Here is a 21,472-nt window from a genome sequence, read left to right as displayed (position 1 = left end):
CTTGAAATTGGTCTGGCCATGTTTTTTTTTTTTTTTTCTAGGTGATGGGTGTTTTAACTGTAGTCCCTCACCTGCAACAGTGTCTGTAAAGCTGTGGCTTGCTGGTCACTCTGTCTGTACAGTGCTGTAGCTTTTCAGGTTTCTGAAGTTTTGGTATTCTTGCAGTCTGTCTGGAGTAGTTATCTCATGAGAATTGTAACTCTTGCTGGTCCCTATGACCCTAGGAGCAGGAACAATTGGATGTGCTTCCTTCCTCCTTACTGTGCTAGTTGGCACGAAGCAGGACCAGCCCACTTCTACCAACCTTACCATCCATACCCCATCTGCTGGTGTAAATTCATTCCATTATACAACATAACATACCCCCCACATACTCATTCCTATCTGGAAGGGTGAGTAGAGGGTTGTTACATTGGGTATATGGAAAACATACCCACTGTTTCTCTTGATTCAGGATAGTCAGTGGGAGTTCAATGCTTTACGGAAAGCTGCTATATAAGTTATTTTACATGTGACGTGCTGTGTCTGTAGATGCGTGCAGCATAGCAGCTGGTGAATACATGATCCCCGCAGGGCGGCGCAGGACCAGGTAACTCAGTTGGCAGCAATGTTATTTCCGTGTTATAAAAAGTCATGTGCTTCCTAAACTCCAGTGTCGTAATTCATCTCCTGGATTTCACTGAATGCAATTACTGCAGAGTCCTGATAGATTATCACAGGGCTGGAGCTGATATTGACATAAGGAAGCTAAGGAACCCTTGACATTTCCATTGCTCAATAGCTGGAGGATATTGTGTCTGGTGCCATGCTGGTACCTCCAGACTGACCACTGATGCCTAGAGCTGTGATGCCCCCCCTTCTCTGGTGCCAGGCTGTGCTGATTCTAAATTGGGATGTTCAGGAAGTGACCCGTCTATTTTAGGAGGAGGCTGATGGTGGCACCTGGCTGCTGTTTGTGAAATGGAAAGGTCTGGTGATTTTGTAATGGGTTTCAGAAGATGATTCGGGAGGCAGTATAGGATTAGCTTCTGTCCATCTGATTCTCAGTAAGGCTACTTTCACACTCGCGTTTGGTGCGGATCCGTCATGGATCTGCACAAACGGATCTGTTCAGATAACACACCGTCTGCATCCGCTCAGAACGGATCCGTTTGTATTATCTGTCACATAGCCAAGACGGATCAGTCTTGAACACCATTGAAAGTCAATGTGAGACGGATCCGTTTTCTATTGTGCCATAGAAAACGGATTCGTCCCCACTGACTTAGATTGTGTGTCAGGACGGATCCGTTTGGCTCAGTTTCATCAGACGGACACCAAAACAATGCAGAAATGGAGACGGAACGGAGGCAAACTGATGCATTCTGAGCGGATCCTTATCCATTCAGAATTCATTAGGGCAAAACTGATCCGTTTTAGACTCTTGTGAGGGCCCTGAACGGATCTCGCAAACGGAAACCAGCCAGCCAGTGTGAAAGTAGCCCAACACGTTTCTGTACGTTAGTGGATTTTGTAGTGCAGAAATACCCCCTACTTATGTCATAGGAAGGAGCTGGTGCATGTGATCACTACTGGGATGTGCCCCTGCACCAGGGTGACATTGTGACCAGTGGAATTTGGGGGTGCATTATGTCTCACCCATTACCTCCCAGCCCACCGAATAGCCCTGACCTAAGGATCTAATATACGGCTAAGGCTACTTTCACAGTTGCGTTAATTCCGGTATTGAGATCCAGCAGAGGATCTCAATACCGGAATTAAACTGATCCGTTTTATGTTTTGCACATCAGGACGCCTCCGTTCTGTTAGGATGCGGTTGGGTGAAATAAAAATGGGAAAAAAACGGATCAGTCACCATTTGACTTGCATTGTTATCAGTGCCGAATACGTCCCCCCCCCCGTCCCCCCCCCTGTTTTTATGACCGGACTCAAAACCGCAGCTTGCATCGGTCTGTATCCCGTCACAAAACAGAATGCTGCTGGAACGGAAGACATCCTGGTGTGTCCTGAATGGTCCTTGTGCGTTTTGAATGGAAAGAGATCCAAACGGAAACTTTTATTTTTTTTTTATTTTTTTTTTTTTTCTTCCTCCAGTATTGAGATCCTCTGTCGGATCTTAATACCGGAAAACAACAACGCAAGTGTGAAAGTCTCCTAATACAGGTCAGTGGACGGCAGTTCCATGTTCTCGCCGCCATCACGAGACGGGCATGCTGTGTCTTGCACTGTGGCCATCTGATGGCGTGTCTCAGTCACAGCGGAAGATTTATTCAGATCGGTGTTTTATACACCTAAAACAAAATATAAGGGTTAATGCAGTGAATTGCACCAAATTTATTAAAAGGTGCAGGTCTCTTAAAGTGTGGTGCATCTTGCACTGTTCTCAGGTCAGATTTGCGCCAAAATATGTGCAATTTTCTAGTTTTAGGGTCCATTCACACGTCCGCAATTTTGTTTTTTGCATTTTGCGAAACTGAATTGCGCACCCATTTATTTCTATGGGGCAGCAGGATGTGCTGCCCAGATCCGGAATTGCGGACCCGCGCTGTAAAACAAAACCTGCAATGCAACAGCACTTCCGGGTCCGCAATGGGAGGTATCGTTCAAGCTAATATGACCACTGAGGCCTCTGACTGGCTGCAGGGGTCACCGATCATGCAGCGTCTAAGCGTCCGTGAAGGAAGCAGCAGCAGGACCACAGACAGGTGAGTGGGATTTTCGTTATAAGGGTCCATTCACATGTGTTTTTTTTCCAACAAGATGCGACTTTTTCAGTAATTTGCTGAATCTATTCCACATCTCTATCCCAGTATCGGGCAGTTTCCGCTGACTGGTGTGAACAAGGGGAAGGGACGGAGTCAGCAATGTTCTGCACAGGGAGGTTTGTCCTTGTCAATGAATATTTCAGAGAGATCCTAAAAAAGGACAATCAAACATTTGCTTCTCCTATTAACCCCATATTTGATGTTTAAAGGCTCCAGTCTGGTTTAACGTGAATGTCAGATCCACTTAAAGTGCTTCTCATACGTAATACATGTAAATCTATGCATAATTCGGAAGTCGGAATGTAGGACACGATATGACACCAATTTTAATTAAACTGTTGAACTTGTCATTGATATGAAACTTGGCAAGAAAACCATTGCTCTCTTTCTTAAAGGGGTATTCCTGTTATAACAAGTTATCTCCTATCCACAGGATCAGATCGGTGGGGGTCCCAACCCTAGAGTAGAATGGGGCCACATACCATGGAGCTACCCTGAAATGGATGGAGCGGCTGGTCGGAAAAGCGTTCCGCCGCTCCATTCATTTCTATGGGATCATAGGAGATGGTCACGTATAACACTTGGGTATCTCCGGTGCTCACATAGAAGTGGTAGGGGGTAACTTGTTAGAATCAGAATACCCCTTTAAACTTTATGGGGGTCATTTATTATACTAAAATTTGCCTAAATTAGGCATATTTCAGGTGCAGATGGCAGAGCAACGAACTGAGTGCAACTTCTACCCGCTCACGCCAGGCCTAAAAAAAAAAAGGGGACGGGCTGGGGGGGCCTGTGTCTTACCTGTGTAGAAAATGGTCTAAATGTAAGACAGTTAGGTAGCGGTCTTATATTTAGTACTGGCGCTGGATGAGCCGAAGTTATGGAGAGGCCTGCGACCAGGTATAGCTGTTATTAAGACCCCGGTCTTAATAAATGTGCCCCTATGTTTGTAAGTAATATAATATTTCCGTATCTCAAAATTCATAGAAATACTCTTAAAAAAAATATATACACAAAATTCCTGGCTGACTGTTTCCTCCTCGTGACCAGTAAAACCAGTTTCCGCTTGTCATGCTGGTTCCGTATGTGCCTGGCCTTTAAAGTTTGTTGTTGAGAAACAGGTCGAAGGTGGAATGAAAAGCATTTCTGGAAGATAAACCAAGCCAGTAATGCTGGAGTGAAGGTTTAAAGGGCATTTCCACTTACAATCAATATGTTGCTAGTTGATGTATGTCCTTGCCTTACCCTCTTCTGACGGCTTGTCACATCTATTGGGGTGGCAGCCAGCATGGACCAGGAATTGTCATTGCCTAACCATTCAGACTGAGCCCTGCATTGCGGCCCTAGAGACCTGTGGGCAATGGTAGTTTTACTGGTTACCACCCATCTTTCCCAATACCAAGTACAGGGCATATACAGTATGCATTTATAATATACGGTAATGTTAAAAAAAAAAAAAAAAAAAATTCATGGGAATTAAAATGCATAATGCAACCCAATAACTGTGAATTTCTCTTCCACCAAATAAAACGCGAACTTGAACTGACGTTTATTACGTGCTAAACAGCGATGGCTCACACAGTGTGCAGGCATTTGTTCCATGGCTCCCCATGTAATTAAAACATTTTGCATAGCCACCAAGTTATTCAATAAAATATCTGTATAGCGCCACCTGCTCACCCCCCCCCCCCCTCACTGCGCCTCCGCCGACTACATTACAGTGAGAAAGCCGGCACCAGGAGCGCGGCATTCACTCATGGCGCCTGCGCTGAATACTGAAGCACACGGCGCGGGATTTAAACCGATGCAGGCAAATCGAATGTCAATCAAAAGTAGAAAATATCGGCCGATAACATCGGTAAATCCGATAACCTGTTGATCCCTACCGCATATGCTCAGTTTCAACCTTCAACTGCCTCCTGAGCTGTGATAGGCAGAGCATGGACACGCCCCCTTAGCTGCAGAGAGAAGACACTCCCCTTGAGCTGTCAGTTGATATAAATGTAGCAGAGCAATTAATGTGGAGATCTCTGGATCCATGTGAGGTACAGGGCTGGTTCTAGCTTTGTTAGAAACAGACTGTCATGTACTATATAATGTCTGATTTTTCATTTTATACATTAGTCATGGATATCCCTTTAAGGCCCCCAACATCTGTCTCTGTACGCCATATAACATCCGTCACCCACAGAATGTTGTGCAGAAGAAACAATTCCTTGTGGGATCCAGCTGAACAGAGCAGTAGCAAAAGTAAAAAATAGTTATGTCCGCACATACCCAATGAACAAGAGGCATATGTCGGGTAACTAGGCTCCTCCGCAGGAAATGTATGCTACAGAGATATCCTTCAGATACTGCGCTATATACTGTTCATATATGATGGGAGTCAGTGAAAGATGTATGCAAGTGTATGACATTTATACATCCCATCTGTCATGGATACTATGGAAAAAAACATATTACATGGCATCAAAGTGATCCTTCTGCCAGGCGCTTAAAAATATGTACGGCCATTTATTTTCCCCAGATCTTGCTGCTTGATTAATTTTTTTTTTTTTTTAGCAAGCCACCAGAGCTGTGATCTGTGACTACAGGGCATCTGCGATAGTCTGGGACACGCCTCCTGGCTCATGATTGGCTCAGACTGCTGCTCTGCTGAGAAGAGGGTGTTTCTCAGACTCCCTGTAGACACTGTAGCTAAAGTATAGTCACAAATCACAGCTCTGTGTTAATAGAGCGGAGCTAAAAGGCAGCCAAAGAAGTAAAATATAGCAGACAAAGCATCCACGTAGGTACTGACTTGCATATTATTTTTGACGTCCTGTCTGACAGGTCAATTTAATTTCTATGTCTGATAGTGCAGGAGGCAGGACAGGTCCATTGTGATTCATTATGTACCCCATTCACGGAGTCCATCAGGTTTTTCTTGCTAGAATAGCGGTGCATTGTGCAAATGGGTCCTAAAATTCTGACATAATCACCTTATCATTTACTCATAATTGGACACTATGACAGTAGCGTGCTAGCGGTCATTAGGGGCACGGTGCGGTCTTCCCAGGTGTTTGTATAGCATGGTGCTGATTAAATGAATGATGCTCATGCTCCACGTGAGGTTCTAGCACAGTGTCTGCAGCCTTTGTGCTATTGTAAAGCAATATAAGCTCTCCATTGTTTTCACTGACATCTGCTTTCCGATTGCATATGTTACTGTTTAAAGGGAACCTGTCGTCAGGATTTAGGCCCCCAAACAGCCACCAACCTGTTATCCAGGGAGGCGACAGCTTCCCGACGATCTTGTATATTTTGACCGATTTATACATTCATTCCCTTTTAAAGGGGTTGTCAGATTTTCAGTACATGTTGTAGAGCAGGGTCTCCTGCTTGTGACCCCCATCTGTGAGCCAGAATAAAGAGCTAGCAAAAAATGCCCCAGAGAGACCAAAAATGGGCACCATGGGCATCACCTGGATAAAGCAAAATGCCAACCTGCTGGTGTTGTGCAAGGAGCGCAGTGTCCTAGAGGGCTTGTAGTAGCAGTAGAGCTACTCCCTGGGCCAGCCATTGCTTGGATACAAATGGAGAAAATTGGTGCTGCTTGTGGACTGGAGATGAAGAAACCTTGCGGAAGCAATGTTTGACATTTTCAAAGCTTTGCTTAAGCGCAAACAGCGATGTTTTTCAAAACCGGACCGGTGCATGCTTTACTTGCCACCTCAGAGAGGTGGGGTGGATTAGGTGGTCATCCTGAAGAAGGAACACATGTTTTCTGAATAATTAAAATAAAATTATAGTTATTTTTGCATCTACAGTATTTAGTTTATATCTGCCCGCAGATATAGCGCCAACTTACCACAGATCCAAATTCCCCATGCTGGATTCCTAAATCTTGTCATATACTTTCGGGGAGATTTAACACTCAAAATGTGCCGGAATTATGTGACTCAATGTGCACCCAAAAAAATGGTGCAGATGCTTTGCACCACATTTATTAAGTATTTTTAGACACTCTTTGCAACTTGTCAGGAGAGAGGCATAAGGCTTAAAGGGTCACTAACTTTAGATCGGAGGGGTCCCCCCCCCCCCACCACATCACCAAAACGGGGAGAGAGAATTCTTTCCCCTCGTTCTAATGATTGGTGGGGGTCTCAACTTTTGATATCTCTGACATATCAAGCGTTTTGAGGAACATTAGTAAAACTTTAAATATAGCGCACCAAAAAAAGTTGTTGTTTTTTTGGGAGTAGTCTAGGCAAATTAATAGATGGTGTAAAGTTAAAGGGGTTTTCTCACTTTAGCAAATGGTATTTATTATGTAGATTTTTATTTATTTTTTTCACCCAAAAATTGGCAAAGGGAGATGATGAATCTCCCCCTGTATACCTCAACTGTGCCAGATTTATCACACTAGCTGATGATGGATGATACATCTGATGCTCCCATAGACTACCCAGTTGTCACTTCAGCAAATGGCATTTATCATGTAGACAGAGTTAATACAAGGCACTTACTAATGTATTGTGATTGTCCATATTGCTTCCTTTGCTGGCTGGATTCATTTTTCCATCACATTATACACTGCTCATTTCCATGGTTACGACCACCTTACAGCCCAGCAGCCATGTTTGTGCCTGCACAGTATAGGAAAAGGCGGTAGCCGATGGGCACTCCCATGGTCCTGGCAACCAAAGAGACCAATGCATTTTCGTATTATGTGAAAGCACGACCAACACTGAATTGCAGGGTTGTCGTAACCATGGAAACGAGCAGTGTATAAAAAAATTAATCCAGCCAGCATAGGAGGCAATATGGACAATCACAATACATTAGTAAGTGCCTTGTCGTAACTTTCTCTACATGATAAATGCCATTTGCTGAAGTGACACAACCCCTTTAAACTGGGTAGTCTATGGGAGCATCAGATGTATCATCCATCATCGGCTTGTGGGATAAATCTGGTGCAGTTGAGGTATACAGGGGGAGTTTTATCATCTCCCTTTGCCAGTTTTTGGGTGAAATTTTTTTTTTTGGACGCAAGGGGCATTTTTGCCGCCATCGCCACATTTCCACAAAGGGGGAGTGGTGTGGGAGGGGGCAGGGCCATTGGGCCCATGACATTTACCTTCATTGACACCAGTTTTCCTGTGCAATTGTAGAATAAAATCTACGGCCATAGATTGCAGATTAGGCACATGTTCCAGAAGCTCAAGGAATTTCCTGGACCAGCTAAAATGTCGGTTTCTGATAAATCTCCCCTATTGTCAGTATGCCCTGCTGTTGAGTGAAAAGGACTTCCTTATAAGTTTGGGCAGCGGGGACATAGAGGAACGTCGGGGTGCAGCTCCTCTGGATGGAGGCTTCACTAGTTGTGAAACAGCTGCTGCGGCTCCACTGAAGCAGGAGCCATCCATCATCCCCGCTCTAGACGCCCGCTAATGTCCTGTGCGTGTTCACATTTTATTATCCATCTACTGATGATTGATAACAGATCGCGGTGTATATTCCAGAATGCAGCTTCTCTTCATGTGAATAGCCAGAAAATGACTACAGGTAGAAATTTGGACTCTGCAAGGATCAGTGGAAACTTGGAAGGACACCATAAAACATGCACAAGGGTGAATGGAGAGAGGATAGGAAACGCTCCAGAGATGTTATCAAGTGTTTGTCTAATTGCTCTCAATGCTGAAGATTAGATGTTGCCTGCTTCTCCTCTAATGCACTGATATGATACGAGCCGACATGGTAAGACCTATAGGGAGTCATTTATTAAGATGCCGGTCTTAATAACCCCTATATCTGGCGGTGTATCCTCCCACCAGCTCTAAATATAAGACTGCTTTCTTGCTGTCTCACATTTAGACCATTTTCTACACCTAAAACAGACACAGAAAATGATGAATGAGACTGAGCCTGCCGGCCCTTCCGCTTCCTCACCCGCACTACGCCCACTTATTTAGACTTGTCGTGAGCGGGGAAAGTAACATGGTAACCTAGATTATAAGGCTGAAATAAGACATCTGCCCATCCAGTTTAGCCTGTCATCCTGCAAGTTGATCCAGAGAGAGGCAAAAAAAAAAAAAAACTCTGAGGTGTAAGCCAATTTTCCCCACTTAAGGGTGAAAAAAATTTATAATTTTTACCTGTAATATTACACTCTAGAAATACATCCAGGCCCCTCTTGAATTCCTTTATTGTACTCACCATCACCACCTCCTCAGGCAGAGAGTTCCATAGTCTCACTGCTCTTACCGTAAAGAATCCTTTTCTATGTTTGTGTACAAACCTTCTTTCTTCCAGACACAGAGGATGTCACAGTCACAGCCCTGGGGATAAATGGATGATGGGAGAGATCTCTGTACTGACCCCTGATATACTGTATTTATATATAGTAATTAAATCTCCCCTCAGTCATCTTTTTTCTAAAGTGAATAACCCTAATTTTGATAATCTTTCAGGGTACTGTAGTTGCCCCATTCCAGTTATAACTTTAGTTGCCCTCCTCTGGACCTTTTCCAGCTCTGCTATGTCTGCCTTGTTTACAGGAGCCCAGAACTGTACACAGTACTCCATGTGTGGTCTGACTAATGATTTGTAAAGTGGTAGGACTATGTTCTCATCACGGGCATCTATTCCCCTTTTGATGCAACCCATTATCTTATTGGCCTTGGCAGCAGCTGCCGGACACTGTTTTTTGCAGCTTAGTTTGCTGTTTATTAAAATTCCTAGGTCCTTTTCCATGTCAGTGTTACCGAGTGTTTTATCATTTAGTATGTACGGGTGACTTGCATTATTCCTTCCCATGTGCATAACTTTACATTTGTCAGTGTTAAACCTCATCTACCACTTATCTGCCCAAGCCTCCAATCTATCTGTCACGAGGGTGTTAAGAACCACGCCTGACTTCGTTATACCCGGGGTCAGGAAGTCGCAGCGGTTGGCTGCGCGCTCTATGTAGAAAGATAGGGCTGTTTCTTTATGGTAGCTTTCTGGGTTTCTATTAGGAACAATAAAGGAATGGTACAGCATACAGTCATAATAATAGATGCTCCAGAATGCAGGCAGTTACTGAAATAGACATGTCAGGAGAGGCGACAGGACCCCTTTAAGAGGACATGTTCGGTGCTGGATCGTGGTTGAACCTATAGGAGAACACCACACGGAGTGTCTATTGACACACTGACACGCTGCTCGGTAATTGATTCTTAATTACTGTGTGGTTTTGTGGGCAGAACTGCTCAGCCATTACAATCGGAAAATTGCGTCAAAGGGAGTCCTCTTTGTATTGTCCGATATTCCTGATTTGCGTCCTGTAATGTCCGCTATGGTCTGAGTTGTGCGCGCTCTGGTTATGAATCAGTCGCAGCAGGTCTGGTTTCGGAGAAGACGACCTGGCGCGTTTCTGTGTAGACAGAGCAGTGGCGTGAGTTGCTGTCAGCGAGGCTTGAACGACTGTTTGCTTTTCAGCCCTCGTTCATTTGGATTGTTTAGTAATGCAAACACAAGCTGTATGCCTGCAGATCAGAGCGCAGAAAGACCAGCAAACGGAGCCTATTAAAGCACGCTTAAAGGTAACATTCTCCGATTGTGTCCACAACTTTAATCAGCGAGCAAATACCCAGTAACCCAGACACCTGCATGACCGGCTGGGGCGTAATAATCGCATACAGCTACATGGCAACTTAAAAAAAAGGCACATAAACAAAAGCGCCATGGGTTAAAGCCTGACAAAATAGTCATCAAGCACTCCAACACAGTCTATAGCATGACAACATAAAGGACTAACGTAAAAATAATGTAATAGGTCTGCATCGCCCAAAATGTAAGAGTCAAGCTTTCCCTCTAGAAACATAAAGTTGTTTTTTAAAAACCCCAAATTCCCCTAATATTTTCTTTCAAGTACCATTCAGTAAGTGTGGTTACATGTCAACTAAAACTGGCCTGTGTGAAACCGTTATTACAGGTGATAGTACAGGAAATTTTCTGGCGCCTGTTAAGCAAGCTTGTAGTCTTACTGCTCTTACAGTAAAGAATTCCCTTCTAGGTAGAATCTATAGAGAATGAGATTCTCTTCTGTAAGAGCAGTGAGACAATCGCATACACTGTCATTGGATGTAGGAGTTGTCTGGGATTATGTACACCCTTCATATATATCCATGAAGAGTAAAGGGGCTGCGAGAATGGGGATCATTTACTATGACACCCCCCACCCCCCTTCATGCCACAAACTAACATTAAAAAAAGTCACAAACCTGCAGTTTGGGACTATTTTAAAGTTAAATTGCTCTTGCACCTAAATTAGGGGGGCTCTCCGGGATTTAGTTATTGGTGGCCTCTCCTCAGATTAGTTCACCAATATTTGATAGGTGGGGGCTGACTTCCGGCACCCTGACAATCGGCTGTATGACGTGACTGCAGCGCTCTGGGGTGGTGGGGTAAGTAGTGTGGGTGGGGTCATCGTCCCCCACACGTTCTCCACCATTTGTGCTGGTTTTCTGGCATAACTGACTCTTGAAATCTGCTCCAGCTGTGGACTAGAGTAGATTTCAATCTATTAGCACTGATTGCCGGGGGATGCCTGCGCCTCCTCATAAATTTAAAGGGAACCTGTCACCGGGATTTTGTCTATAGAGCTGAGGACATGGGTTGCTAGATGGCCGCTAGCACATCTGCAATACCCAGTCCCCATAGCGCTGTGTGCTTTTATCGTGTCAAAAAAACAATTTGATACATATGCAAATTAACCGGAGAGGGGTCCTGTCCGGTTAATTTGCATATGTATCAAATTGTTTTTTTGACACAATAAAAGCACACAGAGCTATGGGGACTGGGTATTGCCGATGTGCTAGTGGCCATCTAGCAACCCATGTTCTCAGCTCTATACACAAAATCCTGGAGACAGGTTCCCTTTAACAGCGTCCTCTGGTGGCACAGGGGATATCAAAGACTGGAGTAAAGTGCTGGTCTTTGATAAATGATCCCCAATAAGTCACAAGATGGTTAAATCAAGTTTCTATGACAAACATTTTTGGTGTTATTTTGGCTTTTCCATGTCACCATCAATATTTAAAAAATCCTAAAATCCTGCAGTGTGCACTGGCCACAAGGCCTAGTTATAGGCTGACAGTTCCAGTTCAGTGAGCAGATACCTGCGTAGTAATAACCGCATACAGCTGATCCTACACTTAGGTTACATGGCAACTTTATTATTTTTTTGTAAATATAAAGACACACAGATTACTGCACTTCTGACAGCAGTCATCTCATTATCATAAGGTTACAATGATGGATAACACCTACACCACACAGGTGTAGCAGTGCTGAGTTTATTTGCCGCCACCCATAGGAACATTGTCACATTTATAAATCTAAATCTACTGCATTCACTTTTGCTTTAGAATAACTTGGGTTCTATGGAGGCTGACGGGCAGAGCGCAGTGTGAGCGGCTGTGTCCCGTCTACTTTATGCTTTTCCCTGAATTGGGAACATCTTGGCAATTATTATGACTTTCTGTGTAAAAGGGATAATGCTCGTAGGCCTGCGCTCTTTGTAGTGACTGTGAGAGGCGGTGTAATGATGTCACTTTTCCTTCTCTCTAGGCTATGAAAAGACAGACGACGTTTCTGAGAAGACATCGCTCGCTGATCAAGAAGAAACCCGAACTATTTTTATCAATCAGCCTCAGCTTATAAAGTTCTGCAACAACTGGGTCAGGTACGCAGCTCCTCATTATAAGGCCGCACTGGGGGGGATCTGTCGTCTAAGGCTTTGTGTCCCTAGACCCTGCATTTCTCCTTGTGGGAAGGAGTAGACGTGTGAGGGTCTGCCGCTTCTGGATGCCTTCAAGAATGTTCCCATTCATTACATTAAAAATGGTGACGCCCTGAAACAAAGTGTGTTAAGTGGCTGCATAACTTTTCATCATATGATAGTAATCCCATCTTGCCAGGAATATGACATTAGTTTACGAGGAGTGATGTCCCACCTCTGGGACCCCCATCAATCTTAACCTAAATTAGTGCTGTGTCCCCTTAGCGGCCACCTGACTGTACAGACATAACTCTGCTCAAGGGGCCGGCCGCAGTTCCCTGCACAGCCTGGTGTACCTGGGAGCGCCAGTGTGCAAGGGAAAATGGTGCCAAATCAGTGCCGCAACCACTCCTTCTCAAAATTGTTGGGGTCACAGAGATCAGCCTCCAACGATTATAAATTTGCTATTAGTTTACTAGATGGGGAGACCCCATTGGATGTGAGATCATTAGCCCCGGCTGTCTGCTGTTTTAAACCTGGCGGCTATGGTGCCAGACACACTCGCGAGAACCATTTTTAAAGACCGGTCTTCCTCGGTACATGTACGGCAAGGGTCTGGAAATGGTTTGGTTTCTAGGACTAACTTACTGATCAGCTAGGTTAGGTCATCGATATAAGATCGGTGGGGTCTGAGCGCTACATAGTGTACAGAGCTGTGTAGTTCCAGCACCAGAACTACTGGAATACAGCTGATTGGTGGGCTGCTGGGAGTCGGACCCCCCGATCTTGTATTGATGACCTATCCTAAGGACTGCTCACTAGTAAGTTTCTTGCCAAACCCCTTTAAGCTAATTTCACACAAGCGAGTTTTCCATTGTGTCACGAACCATTTCGCAAATCGACAGCATCCGGGCTGAATCCTGACCCATTCATTTCACTGGGTCTGTGCACATGAACATAGTTTTTCACGGATTACCTCTACGTTCAGGAAAAATCGCAGCATATTGTCCGTTTTTCACGCAGCTCTGGATGAATAGACCTGCGTGAAAAACTGAGGTATCCGGATGGTTGCTAGAAAATTTTAATCTTCACACCCGTGAAAACAGATGAAAAACAGAGGGAGTGCTGACGGAAAAACCGAAACGACACAATCTGACAAATCTGATTAAACCTACATTCAAAACCGCCACAGACCCAGACCACCCAGGCCTTGCTCTACTCAGTTGGGGGTACATTCCTGCATAACAGATTTATTGCAGATATTTCTGTGACACTAAATCCTGCACATAAGAATGGGGTTGTTTCTGGGTATGATCGTCTGGCGGCAAGCAGTGTCCGAGGCGTATCTGCCTGAGAGATTTATGGCTGTGTAGGCTGCACTATTTGTGAGGTGTCTTGAGACTGCATCATTACATTAGGGGCCCGTGTACACAATGGAGCCACGTGTACGAAGCCTTGTTAGGTTACTTTCACACTCTCGTTTGGTGCGGATCCATCATGGATCTGCACAGACGGATCCATTCAGATAATACAAACGTCTGCATCCGTTCAGAACGGATCCGTGTGTATTATCTGTAACATGGCCAAGACGGATCCTTTTTGAACATCATTGAAAGTCAATGGAGGACGGATCCGTTTTCTATTGTCATAGAAAACTGATCCGTCCCCGTTGACTTGCATTGTGTGTCAGGACGGATCTGTTTGGCTCAGTTTTGTCAGACTGACACCAAAACGCTGCAAGCAGCTTTTTGGTGTCCGCCTCCAAAGCAGAATGGAGACTGATCGGAGGCAAACTGATGCATTCTGAGCGGATCCTTTTTCCATTCAGAATGCATTAGGGCAAAACTGATCCATTTTGGACCGCTTGTGAGAGCCCTGAACGGATTTTGCAAACGGAAAGCCAAAACGCCAGTGTGAAAGTAGACTTAGGCAGTGAATAGTGGCGACATTGCTCCCCATCACTGAGCTGCACATGTCTAATGTGTGGGGATATTCTCTGCTGGAACAGATTACCTCCATAAACATGGAATCTGATGGAGATCTACTGTCTGATTTCTAGAGAATCAGGAAAAGCCTCCATATATGTGCCTGAAATACACAGGTATAGTAATGGTCTGTACACTATATGAACAGTGTATTATGGCTGTGTATAGGCCATCCATTGGGGTTATCCCATGGATGAGCAATGCTTCCAGTTATTTTACTATATCAATGCAAATAATGCTGCTGTTATTATATATATATTTTTATTTTTATTTTTTGTTTTAACTTGCATTGTCTGGAGGACTTTTCCTTTCTGTGGGTGGGCAGTAGCTCCTCAAGCATCTGCTTCTCCTAGGATGTATTGCAATTGCCTCTTGTTAAAGGGGTTATCCCATGACTTATTTAAAAAATGAAAACCAGAGAGCATATAATACATGACAATCCCTTTCTAACAATTCTGGAACCAGCCCTGTACCTCACATGGATCTAGAAATCTCCCCATTCATTGCTCTGCTAGATTTATATCAAGCTGACAGCTCAAGGGGAGTGTCTTTTCTGCTGCAGCCCAGAAGGCGTGTCTGAGCTCTCCCTATCACAGCTCAGGAGGCAGTTGAAGGATGAAACTGAGCATGTGTGGCCATTGCAGTGAGCAGGACAAAGAAATTAGAAAAAAACAAACAGCAGGTGGCGCCATACAGATATATTTTATTGAATAACTCGGTGGCTACATTTTTAATTACATGCAATTATAAAAGTATTCAGGTACTGGTTTGAAAACTGTAGAATATTTTTTGTGGGACAACCCCATTAACCTATCGCTCACCTGCACAGAAAGCAGTCCCTCACATACAGCCCCAAAGACGCATATGGTATGTAATGCCCCCAAAATTACCTTTTATCCTCACTCTAGACCAGTGGTTCTCAACCTTTCTAAAGCCGTGACCCCTTAATACAGTTCCTCATGTTGTGGTGACCCCCAACCATTAAATTTTTTTCCTTGCTACGTCATAACTAATTTTACTACTGTTATGAATTGTAATGTAAAAATCTTTTTGACCCACCAAAACACGCACAGACACCAATACACCAAATGTTAATTCAAATACACAAGTATTCATTCATAACCACAGAACTTTAGCATAAATACAAAATATTTGTAAACAAAAAAAATAACTTTAAAATAAATACAAAAAAAACAACAAATACCCCCTAAAAAATAAATCTGTGGTGCGCACAGTACCCCTCAAATAAATAACTCCGTGGTGCTCACAGTACCCCCCCCCCCCCCCACCCCCCCCAAAAAAAAAAATAATAAATCAGTGGTGCTCAGGGTACCCCTCAAATAAATAACTCCGTGGTGCTCACAGTACCCCCCCCCCCCCCCCCAAAAAAAATAATAATAAATCAGTGGTGCTCAGGGTACCCCTCAAATAAATAAATCAGTGGTGCTTCAAGTCCCCCCCCCCCCCCAAATAAATAAATCAGTGGTGCTTCAGGTCCCCCCCCAAATAAATAAATCAATGGTGCTCAGGGTCCCCCAAATAAATAAATCAGAAGTGCTCTGGGTCCCCCAAATAAATCAGCGGTGCTTCATGTCCCCCCAATTAAATTAAGCCTTCCTCAGCCAAATAATTAAAATAAAATTAGCCAGGCTCAGCCAGGCTCAATTAAATCATTGGTGGCAGTGGTGCTCAGCGGCGGTGTCATTAACGAAAAAACTCGGACCTCAGCAGACAGACGACTTACCCATCCAGACAAGCTCCTTCAAGCACAGGCAGTGATAGGACATCACTTCCTGTGCGCGAGGATAAGGGGCCGCTGCTGTTGTGCGGGCGACCCACAATAGGAAGCCTCAGGCGACCCCCCCCCCGGAAAGGGCCGATCGACCCCCCCAGGTTGAGAACCGCTGCTCTAGACAGAGATATAACTATGTATTTCTTTGAATTTGAAGTTGGGATTAGGCGTGAGCGAATCTAGCTTCGGATCATAGATCCGAGGTCGATTAATTAAAAAAAGTAGTTTGTAATGCTGTTTCCATAGAGCATTTATGTGTTCCGTGTAGGAAAAACTTAATCTCGGCCGAAGTCGGCTCCGGTATCTAGGTACCAGCCAGTACCACAGCAGACTTTGGATTCCTATTGTAAAATGTTTTTAAATCCGCAGATTATAGGAAAACCGAAGTCTCTCGCCGCTTCGGCCAAGACAACGTTTTCCTACGCGGAGCTAATACATTTTATTGCTGTACGGACACAGCATAAGAAACTACCTTGGATGTATGATCCGAAGCTCAATTCGCTTAAGCCTAGTAGGGATGAATAAAGCCTCATGCACGTGGCCAGATATTATCCATGTTGCATCTGCATTTTACGGATCAATTGACTTCAGTTTATCCGTGGTCCGCATTTTTCGGACAAGTATAGGACATGTTTTATCCTTTAGTGGAACGGACGTATGGAGGCGGAAACAGACGAATCATCCGTTTATCAAAATGTGGACCATGGATCCATTGAAGTCAGTGAGTCAGCAAAAAAAATGCGGATGGCACACGGATGTGGTCTAAATGCAAGGACCACCTTGTCTGAGATCGCTGTGCCAGCAGTCAGAGGAGGGGAAAGGGGCAACTGCTGAGCACGTTAATCCACTGAATGCAGGAGAAGGTCGACCTGAAGGATAAACGCCAGTAGAAAAATCTACATAAAAAAATCTTACAATATTTTTATTGCAATAATACTTAATGCCACTTTCATTGCATAGTAATACTTTTTTGTGGGTTTGTACGTCATCAAATGATCACAGCACAGAACCTTTGAAGTTTCCAGGCGCAAGGAAGGAGAAAAACATTCTGAGATTTCTTTTTCCTTGTGTTTTAATGTAGTGATGTGCGTGGTTACTGTATTATTCCATGGGTTAGCGCCTAGCAGACGGGCTGATAAATCAAGGTCTATAATCTCCGAGCAGCGAGAGGCAGCGTGCGCTCTGTGAGATGCCATCAATAACTGGAAGATAACACCTCTGCATTGATGCTGAAGTTCTGCTATGTCTTCTGTGTTTTCCAGCACTGCAAAATACAACCCCTTTACGTTTCTGCCAAGATTTCTCTACTCCCAGTTCCGGAGAGCGGCCAACTCGTTTTTCCTGTTCATTGCCTTGCTCCAGGTAAACTGCATAATGTTAACCCATCAGCTGAATGCATTGCACGTTCCTGTCTGCTGTACAGTCACCCTGCGCAGCTATGTGGATGGCTGGCCTCTGTGTATCTACTATGTATGTACTGAAAGATTAGACAACCTGTAGATTTGCCAGGAGCGGTTTTATTTGACATCAAAGTCACTGTGTAGCTGTATAGGGGCTCATGCACACAAATGTATTTTCCCCTTCGCCTATGACAGCACCCATGGCGAGATCGCCTTCTACTCCTTAGGACAGGAAACGGGAACCAAAAACCGCTTTAAAAGAGGGACCACCCTCTCCACCTCCAGTTCTGTGGGTGCCCCCACAGGGGGGAGAGAGCAGTGTGCGTGCCCATGATTCCCCCTATGTGCATGTGGTTGTTTACTCATGGGGGTCATCTTCTGTGTCTAGGTGCCTAAAGAGTCTAGGAAGGTCTCCAGATCCAAGGACAAGGGGTGTTCTATATGTAAAAAGAAACTACCCTCTGCCTGGGTGAAGCCCCTTTGCCAGGCTTGTGTGAGCAAGTTAATGGAGGAGGAAGCTCCGTCTCTGGGCAGCATCAAGCAGATGATCCTGGAGGAGGTTAAGGAGTCGGATAGCGGTCTGCTAAAAAGCCGCCCTTGTACCTCTGCAGCTGCATCTACCCCCCCAAGCCCCCCTACCCCCTTTCAAGGGCCAGTGATGTACTTTCTGGATTGGAAGAGGGAAAATGCTTTTTCATCAAATGACTCCTCTGATGAGGAAGCCGCTTTTTCATACAGAGAACAGTAATTCCCTAGTAAAGGTGCGAGCTACTATGGGATTGGATGACCAAAAGCCGACGCAGTCTGTTCAGGACTCTGTTAGCGGGTCTGGGCCGTAGGAGAAAGTCTTTTGATGTGCATATTCAGCCTATTATTGCTAAAGAATGGAAAAAGCCTGATGGGAAGTCTTTTTTTATTTTTATTTTTTATTTTTTTTATTTCCTCCTATGTGAAACATAAATACCCCTTTGAGGAGGAGGTGATTACCTCTTGGGATAGAGCCCCTAAACTAGATGCCCCTGTGGCCAAAATGGCAAAAAAAAAACCAAAAAAAAAAAACCTGCGCTTCCATTTGAGGATATGGGTTCTCTAAAGGCCCCAATGGATAGAAGGGCAGACATCTATTTAACCCCTTAAGGACACATGACGTACCGGTACGGCATGTTTCCCGAGTCCTTAAGGACACATGACGTACCGGTACGTCATGGCTTTAAATAGCGATGCCGGCGCCGCGGGGGTTAATCGGAACGGGATGCCGGCTGAAATCATTCAGCCGGCATCCTGTAACAATGCAGGGGGGGGTCATTTGACCCCCCCGCATCGACGATCGCAGAAAACCGCAGGTCAATTCAGACCTGCGGTTTGCTGCGCTTTTTGCAGTTTCTGATCCCCGCGGTCCCTGACCGCGGGGATCAGAAACTTTAGAGTGCCAAAAATCAATACAGTACACCCCCCTCTGCACCCCTGCATGATTTGATGGCGGCGGGTGGTGCAGGGGGGGTGTCGCAGGCGGTGGGGGCGGTGCGGGAGGCGGGCGGTGCGGCAGGCGGGATTGCGATCCCCCGCCCGCCTCCTATTGCGTAATCGTTGGTGTACAGTGGGTATACCAGGGTGCCAGCACATTGCTGGCACCCTGGTATAAACGGCTGACATCGTTGATGCGATGTCAGCCGTTTAACCCTTTCCATACAGCGGTCCGTACGGACCGCTGTATGGAAAAGGTTAACAGTAAGAGGGAGCTCCCTCCCTCTCCGATCGGGGGGCTGCAGTGCCTTTACAGCCCCCCGATGGGAGAGGGAGAGAGCCCCCAGACAGCCCCCCCAGAGCCCCGTCCTTACCCTTCCCCGTCTGCGCAGTTCTGACCATAACTGAGCAGACGGGGAAGGTTCCCATGGCAACAGGACGCCTGCTCAGGCGTCCTGCTGTCCATGGTGCTGAACAGATCTGTGCTGAAAGCATAGATCTGTTCAGTGTAAGTAAAATACAGAACAGACACCTATATAGGTTCTGTACTGTATTTTACAGACATCAGACCCACTGGATCTTCAAGAACCAAGTGGGTCTGGGTCAAAAAATAAAAAGAATAAGTGAAAAAAGTTAAGATAAAAAAAAAACATTTATCACTGAATAAAAATTAAAAAAATAAAATAAACTACACATATTAGGTATCGCCGCGTCCGTAACGACCTGATCTATAAAACGGCCATGTTACTTTCCCCGCACAGCGAACGCCATAAAAATAAAAAAATAAAAACTATGAGAAAATTGAAATTTTGCCCACCTTACTTCCCAAAAAAGGTAATAAAAGTGATCAAAAAAGTCGCATGTACGCCAAAATAGTACCAATCAAACCGTCATCTCATCCCGCAAAAAATGAGACCCTACTCAAGATAATCGCCCAAAAACTGAAAAAACTATGGCTCTTAGACTATGGAAACACTAAAACATCATTTTTTTGTTTCAAAAATAAAATCATTGTGTAAAACCTACATAAATAAAAATAAAGTATACAGATTAGGTATTGCCGCGTCCGTATCGACCGGCTCTATATAAATATCACATGACCTAACCCCTCAGATGACCACCGTAAAAAAAAAAAAAAAAAAAAAAACGGTGTAAAAAAAGCAATTTTTTGCCATCTTACGTCACAAAAAGTGTAATAGCAAGCGATCAAAAAGTCATATGCACCCCAAAATAGTGCCAATCAAACTGTCATCTCATCCCGCAAAAAATTAGACCCTACTCAAGATAATCGCCCAAAAACTGAAAAAACTATGGCTCTCAGACTATGGAGACACTAAACAATTTTTTGGTTTTAAAAATGAAGTTATTGTATAAAACTTACATAAATAAAAAAAATTGTATACATATTAGGTATCGCTGCGTCCGTGACAACCTGCTCTATAAAATTACCACATGATCTAACCTGTCAGATGAATGTTGTAAATAACAAAAAAAAAAAACGTGCCAAAAAAGCTATTTCTTGTTACCTTGCCGCACAAAAAGTGTAATATAGAGCAACCAAAAATCATATCTACCCTGAACTAGTACCAACAATACTGCCACCCTATTCCGTACTTTCTAAAATGGGGTCACTTTTTTGGAGTTTCTACTCTAGGGGTGCATCAGGGGGGCTTCAAATGGGACATGGTGTCAAAAAACCAGTCCAGCAAAATCTGCCTTCCAAAAACCGTATGGCATTCCTTTCCTTCTGCGCCCTGCCGTTTGCCCGTACAGTGGTTTACGACCACATATGGGGTGTTTCTGTAAACAACAGAATCAGGGCCATAAATAATGAGTTTTGTTTGGCTGTTAACCCTTGCTTTGTAACTGGGAAAAAAAAATATTAAAATGGAAAATCTGCCAAAAAAGTGAAATTTTGAAATTGTATCTCTATTTTCCAATAAATCTTGTGCAACACCTAAAGGGTTAACAAAGTTTGTAAAATCAGTTTTGAATACCTTGAGGGGTGTAGTTTCTTAGATGGGGTCACTTTTATGGAGTTTCTACTCTAGGGGTGCATCAGGGGGGCTTCAAATGGGACATGGTGTAAATAAACCAGTCCAGCAAAATCTGCCTTCCAAAAACCAAACGGTGCACCTTTCACTCTACGCCCCGCTGTGTGGCCGTACAGTAGTTTACGACCACATATGGGGTGTTTCTGTAAACGGCAGAGTCAGGGCAATAAAGATACAGTCTTGTTTGGCTGTTAACCCTTGCTTTGTTAGTGGAAAAAATGGGTTAAAATAGAAAATTAGGCAAAAAAATGAAATTCTCAAATTTCA

At 44.3% G+C, this 21,472-nt stretch overlaps 1 protein-coding gene across 5 annotated transcripts in view; it reads left to right on the top strand.

Moving 5' to 3' along the window:
• The window catches only part of ATP8A1 (ATPase phospholipid transporting 8A1), a 188,313-nt gene that overhangs the window by 16,707 nt on the left and 150,134 nt on the right, over positions 1 to 21,472 (top strand). For all 5 annotated transcript variants that reach the window (XM_044298696.1, XM_044298712.1, XM_044298679.1 and 2 more), the window contains exons 3-4: positions 12,360 to 12,474; positions 17,550 to 17,649. In XM_044298696.1, the coding sequence (XP_044154631.1) occupies positions 12,360 to 12,474; positions 17,550 to 17,649 (215 nt within the window). The remainder of the gene's footprint in view (positions 1 to 12,359; positions 12,475 to 17,549; positions 17,650 to 21,472) is intronic.

This window comes from Bufo gargarizans, chromosome 1 (genome assembly GCF_014858855.1).
Source record: "Bufo gargarizans isolate SCDJY-AF-19 chromosome 1, ASM1485885v1, whole genome shotgun sequence".
Taxonomy (NCBI): domain Eukaryota; kingdom Metazoa; phylum Chordata; class Amphibia; order Anura; family Bufonidae; genus Bufo; species Bufo gargarizans.
This window is presented reverse-complemented; position numbering and strand designations above follow the sequence as displayed.